The sequence below is a fragment of the Schistocerca gregaria genome, chromosome 1, assembly GCF_023897955.1.
Source record: "Schistocerca gregaria isolate iqSchGreg1 chromosome 1, iqSchGreg1.2, whole genome shotgun sequence".
NCBI classification, from domain to species: Eukaryota; Metazoa; Arthropoda; class Insecta; order Orthoptera; family Acrididae; genus Schistocerca; species Schistocerca gregaria.
The window spans coordinates 682,376,483-682,393,601 of NC_064920.1; the positions used below are offsets into that span (position 1 = coordinate 682,376,483).

A 17,119-nucleotide genomic window follows, 5' to 3' on the forward strand; every position below is an offset into this window, starting at 1 on the left:
TCTCATAATTGAAATGAGACGAGTAAAGAGCCCAACGCTGGAGGCGGTGTGCAGCCTTGTCGGGAACTGACGTTGATGGATGAAACAAGAAAACAAATGGTTTGTGATCCGTAACGAGATGAAATTTTGAGCCATAGAGAAAAACACCAAACTTATGAAAAGCATAAATAATGGCCAAAGCTTTTTTTAAATTTGAGAATACTTTTGTTGGGCATCCGTGAGTGTTTTGGAGGCATAAACAATGGGTTGTTCCGAACCGTCAGAAAAAAGGTGCGTAAGGACTGCACTGACCCCATATTAAGAGGCGTCTGTGGCAGAAACAAGATGTTGGACAGGTCGATAAGTAGCCAGGCACAGGGCCTGTTTCAGCATAGTCTTCAATTTTTGGAAAGCCTCATCGCATGACGCGGACCAGTGAAAAGGCACGTTTTTATGCAACAGGCGATGCAACAGCTGAGCCACTGAAGCTGCAGAAGGTTAAAACTTGTGATAGTATGCTATTTTCCCCAAGAAGGCCTGGAGTTCCTTAACAGATGTAGGGTGAGGAAGGGCATCGATCGCAGTGACAGTTTGCTGAAGCAGACGAATACCATCCCAAGAGAGTTGAAACCCCAAGTACGTGATAGGTGCCTGAAAAAAATTGTGATTTCTGAAGATTACACTTAAGACCGGCAGTCTGTAGGACATGAAAAAGTGTGCGGAGATTTTGAAGATGTTCTTCAGTGGTGAAGCCAGTGACAACAATGTCGTCCATGTAATTGATACACCCAGGGACAGGGAGCAATAATTGTTCCAAGAATCGCTGAAAGAGAGCAGGGGCACTAGCAACCCTGAAAGGCAAACGTTGGTATTGATAGAGGCCGAAAGGCATGTTAAGGACCAGAAACTGCCGGGAAACAGCATCAATAGGAAGTTGGTGATAAGCTTCCGACAGGTCAATTTTAGAAAAATACTGGCCCCCAGCAAGTGTAGTAAACAGTTCTTCAGGTCGGGGTATAGGGTAAGTGTCAATGAGGCATTGAGCATTGACAGTGGCTTTGAAATCACCACAGAGACGAATATCACCATTTGTCTTAACAACGACGACGACAGGAGAGGACCACTCACTAGAAGTGACAGGAAGCAAGACCCCCGAAGTAGTGAGACGATCCAGCTCCCATTTTACTCGATCACGAATTGCCACAGGAATGGGCTGAGCCCGAAAAAACTTAGGCCGAGCAGTGGGTTTGAGCGAGATATGAGTTTCAAAGTTATTTGCACGGCCTCACCCAGGAGAAAAAAAGGGATGAAAATGTCGTCGACAAGGAATCCAATTGAGCATAAGGAATAGCATCAGAGGCGATATTGACAGTCGTCTATGGAGAACTCAAAAACACGAAAGGCATCGAAACCAAAAAGATTCTCAGTGTTACTCTGGTCGACCACAAATATGGGAACAGTGCTAACGACAGATTTGTAAGATACCTTTAGCATTAAATTGTCCCAAGAGAGAAATCTTCTGTTTATTGTACATCTGTAATTGCCGAGTGACAGGTGACAGGAGTGGAGAACCCAACTGAAGATACGCCTGAGAATTAATTATAGTGGCAGCAGAACCGGTATCCACATGCGTGCGAACATCTCGACCAAGGATTTGGATAGTTAGGAATAACTTCGCTGAAAGGGAAGAAGTGCAATTGACAGAGAACAAAGAATCAGAATCAGTGTCCTGTTCATGAACATCATGTAGGCGGTCGGATTTGCAAACGGAAGACACATGACTTTTCTTTTTGCAATTGTTACACACAGCCCAACGTTGGGGGACAATGCTCATGTGAATGTTTCGTAAAACACCGCGGACATGAAGGAAGTTGCCGGGGGGTTTTGCTGCAATTTCTTAACGGGTTGTTTACGGTTAGGCCGAGGCTGCGCGTGTGAGCGCACTGCGGCCACGTCGGCTGGCGGGGACGCACTGCATGCGTCGTCAACAGCGCACAGAGGTTGTATTTCTCCGTCACCCGTGCCTCGATTTGCACCCCAGTGGCGCGAGAAATTTCAAAAGACTGCGCAATGGAGAGAACTTAGAGAGTCGGATTTGCCAATTGAAGGGCACGTTGCCGAACTTCTTTGTCGGGCACCGACCAGATAATAGCATCCCATACTATGGAATCGGCATAGGATTCTTTGTGAAGTTCAGCAATCCAAGCACGATAGGATTGATGCGGCTGTTTTTGACAACGATAAAAGGCAACACGAGAGGCTACCACATGTGTTTGCTTTTGAAAATAGACAGACAGAAGTAAGCACATTTCAGCAAAGGACAAAGATGCAGGATCCTTCAAAGGAGCCAATTGTGACAACAACCGATACATTTGAGGTGAAATCCAGGGAAGGAACAGAGACTTACATGGTTGTTCGTCCTTGACATGAAATGCTAAGAAGTGCTGTCGAAGACGTTTTTCATGATCAGACCAGTCTTCCGCCGTCTCGTTGTAAGGAGGAAAAGGAGGTATAGCCAACGGCGAGAAACGCCCCGCATTTGACGCCGCATCGAAATCACGAATCGCCGCTGTTAGAAGAGTTTGCTGTTCAAGGAGACTTTGCAATAGTTGCTCGACAGTAGCCATGGAAACCTGTGGGTCAACGATGAAAAGGAAAAATCCACTACCTCGTCGCCAATTATTATAACGTCAAGTTGAACACATACAGGGTGTCCCAGTTATCTTGTTCACCCAAAATATCTCTGGAACAATAACAGCTATTGGAAAACGACTTTCACCGGTATCAATGTAGGGCTGGGGCCCATGAATGTACATATTTGGAAACATTCTAAAACGAAAGCATATGTGTTTTTTGACACAAACTTAGTTTTTTTAAATGGACCTCCTATATTTTTTCTTCGGCAAGCCATAGCATGACAAAGCTCATACACAATGATGTTGATTGCATCGCAATATTCCCATTACATCCCGAGATATTGAGACGCGAAGTTGATGCTTGAAACACCCGACATGTGCACCCTGGTAGGTGGGTTGGACAAGGTGGCCCGGTTAGGTGGCCTGCCCGATCTCTGGACCTTACACCGCTGGATTATTTTCTTTGGGGAGCAGTGGAGGATGCTGTTTACCAACATGAACCAACAACACCAGAGAACATGAAGCAACAAATTATTGATGCTTGTACAGCCATCAAAGAGGAAACAGTCGCATGAAGTAGGGCACCCTTCATCCGCAGAGTGACCCTATGTATGCAAGCCAATGGGCATCACTTTGAGCATGAGATGTGAACGCTATGTTTAGTATGTAGTGCTGGTATCACAGTGGACGTTTCTGCGAAGGGCCATTTTACCCAGTGATTTTAAGAAACATTTGTTTGTAACAATTTGTCATTTAACGCATTAGATAAACATAACATTGATAATTATGTGATAATAAAACTAATTGGTTAAACATGTTTAGATTCATCTTCTACGTCCTACCAGAACTTCCCAAATCAAAACATTTTTACCTAAACAATGGTAAAACTTTTAGTCCACTTGCTCATTTCACTAAAACCATGAACATGAATTTTACTATTACGAGTGAATGATTAACTGTCACTTGCGCTAGATTTACAGTAAAGTTGAAAGGCATTACCCTTTTAGTAACGGATTAACGATAAGCGAAGCCTAAGGGACAAATACCTGCTGGAATGTACGACGTTAATGCAGGATGGCAGCAGACCTTATTATTCATTTCTGACCTCTTGATAAGTATGGAAGTGTGATTACACATGTCAGTCACATCGCGATTACGGGCAGCATGGGGTTCACGCCTGAGCCTCAGGACGTGCACTAGCAGCGCATGTCGGGTGTTCAAACGTCAACTTCGCGTCTTAATATCTCGGGATGTAATGGGAATATTGCGATGCAATCAACGTCATTGTGTATGTGCTTTGTCATGCCATGGATTGCTGAAGAAAAGAATATAGGAGGTCCATTAAAAAAAACATAAGTTTTTTTTAAAAAACAAATATGCTTTCATTTTAGAATGTTTCCAAATATGTACATTCATGGGCTCCAGCCCTGCATTGATACCAGTCAAAGTCGTTTTCCATTAGCTGTTATTGTTCCAGAGATATTTTGGGTGGACAAGATAGCTGGGACACCCTGTATTTCAGAACGACACAACACATATAAATCACAGAGTAAGTTGACAAGCAAGACATGGGCACGTGTTAACATTCGAATGAACTCTGAGTCCCAGTCTAGCGGCCGCTGCTCGGCTGGCCGCTTAGGTGGCACAGCTGCTGTGTGGCTGGCAGACAGCGCTGCACGTAGAGGACGCGCGTAATTGCGCGGCGGCGCTTTGAATGATCGGCAAGTCACAACAAGAATAACATGGACTAATTTCTGTTAAAATGACCAATTCCAAGGGCTGTATTCTGTCATTGATAGTATTCTTGGAACAAATTTTTCTGTTAGCTGGACATCTTTCCCACTTGCATCTTTCACCACAATTGCATTCATATCACAGAATAGTTTTCTTCATTACAGAAGCAGCAGCAGCAGCCCCAAAGCGTACTAGAGCCTAAAAAGGTTGGCCATCGATGATGACAGCAAGATTTCCTGACATCTTGGTAACTATTGTATCTGTAGCAGCCTCACCTCCTTATATGGTCGCCACACTTATTTGCCTTAATTCGTCAGCTGGGCAAGTGGCTGGTTTCTCTGTTTGGTGACGGGAACAGCTATGGCGTGTTGGAGAGCGACCTCATCCGAGTTATGTCAATGGACTCTGTCAGGTCAACTGTAATTGTCAACTGCAGTTGACTGACGTGAATGGGTTTATTGTGATGGTTGACTTCTTGCAGTGTAATTGTCATAAAACACTCATCTTCTTTCTCTGCAGTAACATAAAGCTTGCCAAGAGTATCTACAGTGAAAACACGCCAGCCTGTTCTCCTCTGTCCTCCAGATGTCTTTTCTTCTGTGAAGCACTATACTTGAAGGAGAAGATGGTTGTTCCTGCATTGTTCGAATGCTAGTTTGACATTTGATAGCTGCAGCGAAGTCCATTCTTTGTGATGCATTTGATTGGTGGCAGAGATTGGTGCTACAGATAGATATACGTCTTCTTCCATATTCTCTGTTATATCCTGATGTATGGGGTCAACATTTGTGGTTGCCATCTCTCGCCAACTTGGTCTTGGATACAGTGCTGTACCTCTTCTCTTCCTATATGGTGTAGGAGAGAAATGGGCTCATGGTGGTGTTGCACAACTGCCATAGGGACCTCATTCAACATTCATTCATACTTCTTTCATCCGACTCTTTCCTTTTACGTTTTCTTGATTTGTTGGCACCAATGGCGAATTCATCTGCTGTTGTGACATATTTTGCTAGGAGAGCTTGGTACATGCTTCTGTGACTCTTTTAATCAAGCATGAAATTTTGTCGGGTTCTGTCATACTTTGGTTCACAATGTGGTGTAGGTGCAAAACATTCTTTATGTAAGATTGTGCCATTTCCCCATGATGTTAGGGCCCTGCTCTTCTGCTAAGATGACTTGCTGCTGATTGTCACCAAATGTTTTCTATTGTGTGGCCTAGACTTTGTTCCAGATATTTAGCTTCTTTTGTTCTCAGAGGACTGCTGCACTGTGCCTTCCAAATAAAAATAAACATTTCCCAAACACTCATCATGTCATCCCACTTCTATTTGGTATTTGGTCGAATCCTTTCATCTCTTTATACGGAGCCTGAAAAGCATCTCCAGAAAACAAGTGATTGCTGTCTGATGTGCAGGTGACTTGCTGCTGTTTTGGAATCCATTGGTTTCCTGAGTATTCGGACCTTGGGAACTATGAATTTCCTGTTTTCTGGTTCCTGTTTGTGTAGGCAACTTTTATGATGCCTAGCTGGGGCCGCAGTGATTTAGGTTTTGAAGTACCTAGTATCTCCAACAGTGTCATTTTGTAACCACACTCGAGTCCTAATCCAAAAGCAAGGTCATCAGTGAAATACAGCACTTAGCACTGATAGCATGTTTATTATGAACACCACTTACAGGCAGAACAGATTGGACTCTTGTTTGGAGAGCACTGCTATTAATACAAACATTGAATATTCCAGAAAATGCAACCATTATAAACAAAAGAAATTTCAAGAACCTTCCAGGAATGATAAATACTAAATAACAAATAATTTCTGGTAGTCTGGTTTGAACTGGCAGCCTGCAGCATTCCAGCCAACGCCGCTAACTGTTATGCTACATTGCATGTTGTATAGCTTGTGGCAATATGTACTCTATAAACTGACACATTGTACATCAGTAAAAATTGTGCTGTGGAACTGTGGATCGTAAAATTAAATGCAGCAGATTTCAAGGGCATGATGTACCGCCTGAATTGTGTGACAAGTTCTGGCCTGCTTAAATTTATTGTATGTAATTTATTATCCATGTGTTAAATTTATTGTTAGTAGAGTGTGTATAAGCATGTGTTTGTAAGTCCCTGTTTTTGTGGATGTTTCAGCAGAGTTTGTTGTCATAACGTAATTAAATGGAATGTGTTACAAACAACATACAGTAGAGTCCGTATGGGAAGAAACCAGACAGTTGAGGGCACTCTTGCCAGCTTTCAACTGTGAAGTGCAAACAGCTGCAGGTGAACACTATAGTCTTCCGTACAGCTGCGACAGCTCGCAGGTGTATACAAAAATCACATTTTGTGATTGGTTGAAATGGACACGTTAAGCAGCTGTGCCAAGTCCACCACAATTGTCTGGAATCTTCTAATGCGGGTTGATTACAGTATTGCTAATGTAAATTTTCTTTCAGTTGGTAATAAATTGTAATGTGGCCATTGAGCTACGTACCTTGTGATTTCAATTAGAATTAGGTGAAGATATAGTGGTTTAAGTCCCTGATATTAAAGAGTAACAAGGACTTTATCACTTTCTGTGGCACTGTTTGTCATTCTTTCCCTCTGATTGTTATTGATACAATGTTTGGCCTTGTTAACACGTGCCAGTTGAAAAAGCAGCATTTTATTTACAGTGACAAACGCCTGCCAGCAAAAGCCGGTCCAAATGAAGCACGTCAAATTCAAATTGAAATGGAACGAGTCAAAAAGTGGCTTAAGATGATAAATTCATGGGAAACAGCAGTGACAACTGAAAAGATGAGAAGGCGCCTTTTCAAAGGCATACCAAATTCTCTACGCGGACAAGTGTGGGCATTGTTGCTTAATGTAAAGGCCATCAAAGAAGAAAATAAAGGGAAATATCAGGTAAGAAACAGATGTTACTACCACTCTTAAGAAATAGCCTGTCTTTCATATCACTATAATACAGAGAAAGTATTAGAATTATTCCCGTATATTATTATTAAGCATTTGTCACATATAATTGATTCAGGTTTCTGAGGGTATTCCACCATGATCAATGTATGATACAATTCTGAGGATCTTTCAGGGTTTACCATTCCAGTTTTATGTACGACAGTTCAGTGAGTGACAGTGATTGTCTTGGATATGGTTGTTATCTGGACAAGAGTCAAACAACTGCTTGGAGTCTGTGTAGAGACCAGTCACACAAATGCCATCACTCATAGCACATGAGATAGCCATCTTGACCATTCATTGAATTATTATGCTTTAAAGTGGAATGATCCACCTGGCTGGATGCTAGATGATGTATCCACTAATATTTACTGTGTGCACTTTTTCTTAGTTGATTTTGAGGAAAGTTCAGGGAGCAGAGGAAGTCTTGTCTTGCAAATTGACCATTGTTTCAAACAGAATACTTCAGTGGTGTGAACCCTACCTTCTTAATGCAGAGCAGCCACTATGTCTGATTTGTTTCGTACTGAGCATATACCAGTGACTAGCAGAGTTAATAGATAATTTTACAAATGAAAATTCTGTTTAACTTGCACAGTTTTAACCAGGAAACAAGTTGTCATTCATTCCAGCAAAATGGCATGATCACAGCACAATGAAGTAAAACACAGCATTCACTATTGGCTACTGCAGTGATCCTGAATTCAGTATTGTTGAGCCATTAATGTTAACAATGACAGATCACTAAACACTGAAGCCCAATGCCTTCATACTTTCTCCAGTTTCTTATTTTTCACTGAAATCTAAAAATTCAGAATAAGATCGATCAGTTAACATTGAGTGCTCAGCAAATACCCTAATGAAGAACTTGTTGAACCACATCCACAATTTGGGAGTGATGGGGTGGTAATTTGTTTCACAGAATCTCTCTGCTCTAGCAGAATGCTGTAGGTAGATAATTGCACTTGTTCTTCTAACAGCTCGCTGTATCATCAGTTGTGTAGAACAGTATACTGTCTAACACATGTTTCATTTCACCCCATGGTAAGATTGCTAATGTGGAGCTTCTACTGGCTTTAAATACACCCTGTCACTGTGAGAAATGCTACATCTTTTGTACTTCCTACTGCAACCATGGCTTACTTTAAGTGTACCCATATGTATTTGTACTGTGCCTCATCCATCTGATAGATCTTTTTCTGTACGAAGACAAAGCAATGGTTAGCTTTGTTAATATCTGTGACCTATGATCTATGGTTCGTAGATACATTTGTGGAAGATGGTGGATTCTTCGCCCCATTGGGAGAACATGATTCTTGCTGATAATGGCAGCTCAGTAGTCATAGTAGTGATGATCATTGGATTTTTCAAATACTTCGTTCCACTGAGTGCTGCTATCTGCTGTTACAGTCAATTGGAAAATTATGAGCCATGTCATTCACATGTTTTTGACTGAGGCTGTTGATATTGTGGTGGCAGTGTGACACATTGACCTTTAAGGAAGCCTGTGCCTGCATGGCTTTGCTGATATTGCCCAGTATTTCTTGCCCTTGTGAAACTGGTGAGGTGGTTGGTATCAAATGCATTGTGAATTCACAAAATACTGCAAAGAATGAGAGATGTGGAAATCAAAAAGTCTATTTGTCAGGAGATCTTTCTAAAATTCTATTTATTTTACTCATGAGTGAAACTAATCATTTTTGTAGGCAAGCTATGTCTTAGCTCTGAGAGATGGTTTTAATATTTCCTGCTGTTGAAAATGTAAGAAATGGACATCATGCTCCATCACGGATGAACTGATAAGTAGCGACTGGAACTCTAAATGGAGTTACGTTAATTTATTCATGTTGTTTGTAATATTAAAATGTTCAAGTGCATATAAATACTCTTCTGACATTATAAATGCCAGGTTCTTAATATCAGTAAAGAGGAACTTCTGTCTTTGTACAGAATGTCTATAATTTCTGTAGTTGCATACTGTCCCTTTCATTCGAGAGTATAATGATTTTGTCATTGAGTATGTTACTTTGAAACAAAAACTGTAATAGATATGACTGTTTGCTTGTCCGATGTAGTAATGCCTTCAGTGCTATTTTCTTTGAGAAATATATACCTTTTACTCTTCTGGCTGTACCAAAAGGAAAATTCTCTAGAAAAGTATAAATTTTTAGACAGAATTGCTGCCCAATATGCAGGTCAAATATTAGTACTGCCAATAGGCATATAAAAAATTAGGCAACTCTATCCTAGCTTTCAGAGCTAATAGTTCCTTCCTCACAAGAAGAGGGAGATAGGTTGTGGAGGGTTAAAAAGGAAGAGCAGGTCACTTGGACCCAGGATAACAGGGATGCATCTATTTTGAGAATGAGTGAGAGTTGCAACTCTGTGGGGACCCATCTTTGTCTCCCCATGTGCTCAAAATTGATGGGTCCCATTCAACCTGGAATCTGAATGACGAACATTTCTTTCTTAACCTTCCCCAAGCTATTCTTCCGCTTCCCAGGAAGGGAACTATTAATTCAGAAAACTAATAGTGTGTCGTATATTTTTGTCTGTGCCTATCAGCAGTACTAATATTTCACTTCCTGAAGGAATAAAAGTAAAATAGCACAGATTTAGAAACAAACACATTGGAGAGAAAGGTTATTTGGGGGAGCAGGGCTCATCAAGAAAATGGTTTTAACTGCTGGGGAAGGGTCATTTACAGTCCATGTCAAGGTAAACGTGTCATGTTCTATGGAAAGTAAGTATCTAAAGAGCAAATGGCCTCTGTAACTTCTATTATTCATTTAAGAGACTCTGCCTTCACGATTTCATTTTTCTTATTAATGGACAGTTCTGTAAGAATGTTGCCCAGTTTGTGTGCTTTAAAAGTGTTAGTGAAAATAAATGTTCCAAAGGTATATGGACCTCTATTGTATGCCTCTCATCTTAATTGCAAAATGCTGTTGTTTATAACAAAATATGTATTTATCTTCCAGGACATGCTAGAGCTAGCATATCGTTGGTCCCCTGATATTCGACAAATAGACCTTGACGTCAATAGGACATACCGTGACCATATCATGTTCCGTGAGCGTTATGGCCTACAGCAGCAAGCACTTTTTAATGTTCTTTCTGCATATAGTGTTTACAATTTGGATATTGGCTATTGTCAGGGTATGTCACAAATTGCTGCTCTTCTCCTCATGTATCTAAGTGAAGAAGATGCATTTTGGGCACTTTCTATTTTAATTGCTGATAAGAAGTATGCTATGCATGGTAAGCATTAACCCAGTTTTTATTTGTGCACAGAGCTGATTATTAATGTAAACTTGACTATTAATGTATCATTTATAATTTTTGGGTTTATCACCATTTCAAGGTTTCTTTATTCCTGGATTTCCGAAGTTGCTACGCTACCAAGAACACCATGACAAAATAATGAATAAATTTCTGCCAAAGTTGAAGAAGCACCTTGATAAAAATGGTGTCGACACAGGCATTTATACACTGAAGTGGTTTTTCCAATGTTTTTTGGATAGGGTAAGGATCATTTTTTAAATAATGTTCTCATTATCTTTGGAATATTATGGTGTAACAGCAAATGAAAAGAGATTAAAGAGGCACATAAAATATCTTTTTCCTAAAAAAATGGAAGATATGAAAGGTAGTTTCCCATCAATACGGTTAAAATGAAGTATTTTTCAATCAAACTAAATTGCGCCAAATACAGTAACAGGTATTTGGCGATTGCACGGGGTATTGTTCAAAATGCAAACTTGTGAGCATAAAATATAATCAGTTTTATAGGCAACCATATCTTAGTATTATATTTGCTCTCTTTCTGTTGTCTTTCTTGTTACTATTATACTAACCAAATTGAGAGTTTGAAGCAGTGGTTTGGAAGCCTTTCTCTGACATGGGAAAGTGATGATCATGTCACTAAAAAATTTACAAAAAGTAAAGTGATAACTTGAGTATCAAAGGTTTTACTAATTAACCATATTAGTTCTGTAGTCTTTAATGTAAACCTAATTATACACATGAAATGAGCCAGTCTTGTCACACCACATTCACACACTTCGGAACTGTCCATATTTTTAATACTTGTACTGGATCTTCAGGCACACCTGAAAATGCAACAAAGTTTGGTGCTATATTGTGTCATAGAATATGATTAGGACGTCTGAGGTATGTTGAGTAATCCATATGAACACAGTGAACTTGGAATCACTGAACTATCCAGATACTGACAGCTCTAGCTACGAATATGGGCAAACATGACATATGCCTGTGACATTTTAATTATGTTCCTGAGTGTAACTGCAGATGGAAAAAAAACTTGTTTTTCCAACCAGTGCATTAATGTCCATTGTATTCTGTAGTATTACTGCATGGTATGAGATCCTAACCAAATAGGTTTGACAGAGGACACTGAAAAATGTCAAAGGTGAAAGGAGGTCATGGGTGTAAGCGAGTTGGGGAGACACTCATTAAATCAGACATTTACTGTTGTCTTTGTTGATCCATTACGGACTGTGGGACAACGGCTGGCATGTATTTCTTGATGCGATAATTTACCAACAGCCATATGTATTGCAGAAATTTATTTTATGAACGTCTTATGTGCTACCAGTTTCAGCATTACATTGATGCCATCTTCATGTCCCACACGTCACAGTCGTAAAAACGCTATACACAGGAGCAGCCATATAACTGGATCCGTGAATCAAATCATTATGCAACAGCTCTTGCTGACCAGGCGACACAGACGCCTAGCCACTTTGTTTTTCATAACAGGGAGCACACTGCTGTTCCGTGGATTAAAATAACACAAAAAAACTGCTCTTATGTGTTGTGTGACTCCCTTTATTGCCTTCTTTGAATTATTGTTGTAAAGTTGGAAGGAAGGCATTTCCCCTCTGCTCTGGAATTAATTCGTCCTTAACACTCTTCTTAACATAACCAACTATGTAGCACTTTCTGGAGCATTGTTTTCTTTAACAAATGCATTCTGCTATGCCTTAAAATTTGTGAAAATAACTATAACAATCTAGCTTGTCTAACGTTCTAAGACTTAAAGTGTGAGTGTTGACCTTGGTTATATTGGTTTATCCCCCCCGAAACCAACTTCCACTTCTTTACAAGGTGACTTACTTGGAACTTGCAGCCACTCTTCTTTACTGGCTAGCTGGCTGCTGAAAATCCTCTTGACTTGTTCTCCATAGAATAATGCTAGGTATAGGAATTTTTAAGACTCTTTCTACTTATTCCATAAGTAGACATACAAACTTTACTTTTCGTCAATTAGTGATGTATTTAACTTTCATACGCAATAAAACTCTCACTTTCCACATAAATATGTAACTTCCTGTAAGTATCTTGTACAGCCAGACGTCATAAACAAATTACTTTACAATTAAAAGAAAGTTGCCTTAGATACCATAACTTCTCTTAACACGAATCAGAAAATAAGTCTTGCCGATAGCAAGGTTATGTCAAGTTTTCAAGAGTTCTTTTTCAGCTTTCTTTGTTTTAATAACAGAAGTAAATGACACAATAAGCACAGAGCTGCATATAAACTCCATGGTTCTTCCTTACACACTCACTAAAACATCTATGGATTGCCCGACAGGTACTTGCAACCTTTGTTTGGAGTTGTCCAGCAGCATGGGGGAAAAAACTTAAATGTCACACTTGGTGGCAAATGATTGCCAGATCGGCTGGGGATAGGATAGTAATAAATCAGCCTGGAAGTCTTGGTGCACACTGCACTATTTGCACTACAATGCCCACAGTACTCCAATTGCTGATACCAGAGGATGAAACGGGGCATCCAGCATCAGGCTTTGTAATCCTGTAGTCAGTAGAACTGCCTCAAGAAGATGCAGCTCTGGAAGGCAATGAGGAAAAAAACATGGTAGCACTCCTCTCATTAAATGGACCACAACAGGACAATGGCAACAAGTGTAGGATAAGAGTTCTGTGCTTCGTGCATACCCTGGCAAAGATGCGGCAAATGGTAATGTGGGCCATGTAGCACTGTGTGGGTGAGCTGCCGAGTGCGTGGCCGGGGATGTTGCCTCGTCGCAGCGGAACAAGAGACTGGTAGAATGACGGTTTGGCATACTCAATGTCTGGAAAGCGTGACTGTCTTAAGTTCTCCCCCTAGCGGAAGTGACCAGTGAGGGTGCTGTGGGACTGATTTCTGGTCTATGCAGCCCATCGTCTGTTGCTACAGATGGAGGTGAGGGAAGGACTCACCACACAGTTCCGCCCTTTCGAGAGGAAAACACCGGTGTCGACTGTGCAGAGGGGTGCTTGAAGCTTACTGATGATGCTTTCTGTGGGACATGCTGTGCTCATGCTGTGGTTTCCAGTGAAAGGGGAGCGGCATGTGTCATTGGGAGCATGCGAAGTACCATTGCTGCTCCATGCTGCAGGTGCTAGTGGGAGTGGTGACGACACTCTGTTGAGCATGGGGAGCACCTGTGGGAATAGGGCACTTTCTATGTCGGCTTGAGGCTGCGAATAGGCCAGTGCGGTGGCGACATCAGGATCCTAGGAACTGGGTGGTGTGTCACTCATGTAGTCGTTAGGTGGCAGAACAGAGGCAGCGTCAGCTGGTGGTGTGTCGGATACGGTGTTCGAGGTGGCATCAGCCGGTGGTACATCAGGTATACCAGAGGGAACGGTGTTGGCCTGCATTTTATTGGGCACTGTTGTTGATGGTGCTGTGGCTGGATCCGGTGGTAGGTGAGAACAACTCTACCTCAGTGGTGCTGTGCTTGTTGGCTGGAGGGGGCACTAGGACGTAGGCCAGCTTGAGCCTGTCTACGCAGATAGTTGTTGTGACCCCATTCAGATGAATGGGAAATGTCTTTTCTCCCCACATCCGAATTCTGAGGGCGGGTAGGCAGTTGGTATGCATCCACTTGAAAAGCATGATGTGTGGGCATGCTATGAGGTCCCAGAGGATGAAGGTACTGTTCACATCATGCCGTTGCCTAGGTGTTGGTCACAGTTGGGACATAAAGCCCTGGAGCTGCTACACAAAACCTGGGATGATGATGTCAGGAGGGAGTGAGTTCACTTCCAAAAACTCACAAGGAATGGAGGGTGGCTGTCCGTAGACCAGCTCAGTAATCAAAGTTCCCAGGTCAGTTTTGTGTGTGATCCGAAGGCATAGAAGTAAAAAGGGCAGGCAGCAGACCATTCAGAAGAATAGCATGTGAGGGCAGCTTTAAGTGTGTGGTGGAACTGCTCCACGTTGCTGTTAGTTGCAGGGTGCTAGCTGGTGGTATGGTGGAGACTGGAGCTGTAGGTGGCTGCCAGAGATCAGAAGATGGCGAGGTGGACTGGCGTCCAAGATCTATAGTGATGTCACGTGGGCAACCGAAGCAGGACACCCAGGTTTGAACAAAGGTTGAGCCATGGTTTTGGCTGAAATGTGTGGAATAGGGGTGGCCTTCAGCCAGCAAGAAAATCTGTCAATAATTGTCTGCAGATATCAATACCTGTTGGAGGAGGGTAGTGAGCTGACAATGTCAAGGTGAAAGTGCGTGAACTGGTGTTGTGTAGAGGTAAAGGTGGCCGCTGGGGAGTGAACATGCCATCCGACCTTGCCATGGAACACAGGACCAGGCCCAGTTGCTGCAGTCACATTGGATGCCCGGCCGGACAAAGCGTTGTTTCATGATGGTGACGGAAGCGGACATGCCTGGTGTGTAAGGACATGGACACAGTCAAATGACGGGTTTTAGAAGGCGGAAGGGAGGAAGGGGCAGGTAGTCATTGAGCCATCAGGTTGTGAAGGATCCACAAGGATGTCGCACCAGGGCTTACTGTTGGATGCAGGTATGGATCTTAGCTGGAGATTGAGGTGGTGTCCGCATTCCAAAGGGCATGGGCCAGGTCCAGGTCGCACTCTTGAGCAGCAGTCAGAGAATTGTAGTCTAAGGGTTGGGTGATGGCACAGGAGCGGCTAAGGCAATCTGCCACAATGTTGTCAAAGCCTGCCCCATGCCTACTTGGGTAGTAAATTGTGCAACATAATCCTATAGCCCAAAATGTCAGGGTGAGATCTGGTCTATGTCTTTCCTTCAAAAACCAGAAGCTAGAGGGTGCTGGTGTGTAGAGATTGTAAAGACGCATCTCTCGACTGAAGATCGGAAATAGCAGGCGGCTTCATGGACTGCAGGCAGCTCGCAGTCATATGTGCCCCAGTGGCGTTGTGTCTGGGAGAACTTGGATGGAAATTAGGCGACCTGGACCTGGCCCACACCCTTTGGAATGCGGACACCATCTTAATCTCCAGCTAAGATCCATGCCCACGTCCAACAGGAATATGTGGTGCGATATCCTTGTGGATCACTCACAACCTGACAGCTCAATGATCGCCCGTCCCTTCTTCCCTCCCACCTTCCTGAAAACCGGCATTTGATCGTGTCCACAGCCTCATGTGCACTACCGTCACCCTCATGAAACAATGTTGTCCATGTATTGTTGAAGGATGGCTCCAATAGCCATCTAGCTCACATCCACCACTATTGACTGGGGGGTGGGGGGGGAGGGTGGAGTGTGGCATGGGGGGGGGGGGGAGAGCTGTTAGAGCCACATAGGGTAGGTCCCATTTTGTTTTTTCTAAGCTCCTGATCATGGCCATGGTCCAAGGGACCAGCTTGTTCCCTTTGTTTTTATCAGCATGGAGTGCTGCAGTAAGATACTCCTGTGTGGCAAAAAGAGGGGGACGGAAAAAGTTGACCATGGCAATGAGACACCAGAGCTCTTTGTAGGTAATAGGGCGTGGAATTTCCACTACTGCCTGTACTGTCACGGGGAGGGGCTGGGACTCAATGGTAGAGACAATGTGTCCAAGGAATTCGACATCACTCACCCCAAAAACACATTTTGCCAAGTAGAAGATCATGCCAGCTTTCTGTAGACAGGAAAAAAATTTGTGTATGTGTTGGTGATGCTCATGTGGGTCTCTGGAGTAGATGAGTATATCATGTAGATAGCCGAAACACCCTCATGCACCTCGGAAGGTGTTGTCCAAAAACTGCTGCCAGGTTTGTGCGGCATTGCATAGGGCAAATGTCATGAATGCATTCTTGAGCAGCTGTTTTCTCAGTATCCTCTGGGGTGACTAGGATTTGTGTGTAGGCTTTAGTGCAATCTATCTTACTGGAGATCGTAGCTCCTGAGAAGACGTCACTGTAAGTGCAGAGGAGTGGGACCAGATAGCGGTCAGGATGTTATGGGCTTTGAGTTTGCGGTAATCACCACAAGGCCCGGAATTGTTTTTCTTGGGGACAAGGTGAAGAGCTGAAGCCCATGGGCTTTTGGAAGGGTGAAGTACGCCGGCAGTGAACAGTTCTTCAGACTCCTTTTGTGTGATTTTGCACTTGTTAGCGGGTAGGGGACAGTCACAGCAGAAAACTGGAGCTCCAGGGGTAGTTGTTATTTAATGCACAGTGTCATGCTGAACATTCCAGGGGGGGGGGGGGGGGGGCGCTAGATGGCTGCATGAGGGGGGGAGTTCTGCAAGGAGTAGAGCGTATGAACCTGAAACAGCCAGCTATTTCATGGCAAAGCATATGGTGGGGCGGGAGCTGCACTGGACGGTCTTGTCGGAAGTGCCCTCAATTAAACTGCGCTTCACTACATTGGCTAATAGGCCATAATGACCAAGGAAGTCGGTGCCCAGAATGGGGTCAGTGACTTTGAAAGTCCACGGGAGTTCGCACTGGAAGCGTAAATCGAGCAAGTGGGAATGCATCGCATAGGTCGGTATGGCTGAGTTGTTGAAGGAGGGGAGAGGGGGGACTGGAATTTAG

The 17,119-nt window shown here is 42.9% G+C and overlaps 1 protein-coding gene across 4 annotated transcripts in view; it reads left to right on the forward strand.

Annotated features, from left to right (window-relative positions):
- The window catches only part of LOC126363410 (USP6 N-terminal-like protein), a 273,601-nt gene that overhangs the window by 32,011 nt on the left and 224,471 nt on the right, over positions 1-17,119 (forward strand). For all 4 annotated transcript variants that reach the window (XM_050007960.1, XM_050007962.1, XM_050007959.1 and 1 more), the window contains exons 3-5: positions 7,016-7,247; positions 10,280-10,559; positions 10,663-10,823. In XM_050007960.1, coding sequence (XP_049863917.1) covers positions 7,016-7,247; positions 10,280-10,559; positions 10,663-10,823 — 673 coding nt within the window. The remainder of the gene's footprint in view (positions 1-7,015; positions 7,248-10,279; positions 10,560-10,662; positions 10,824-17,119) is intronic.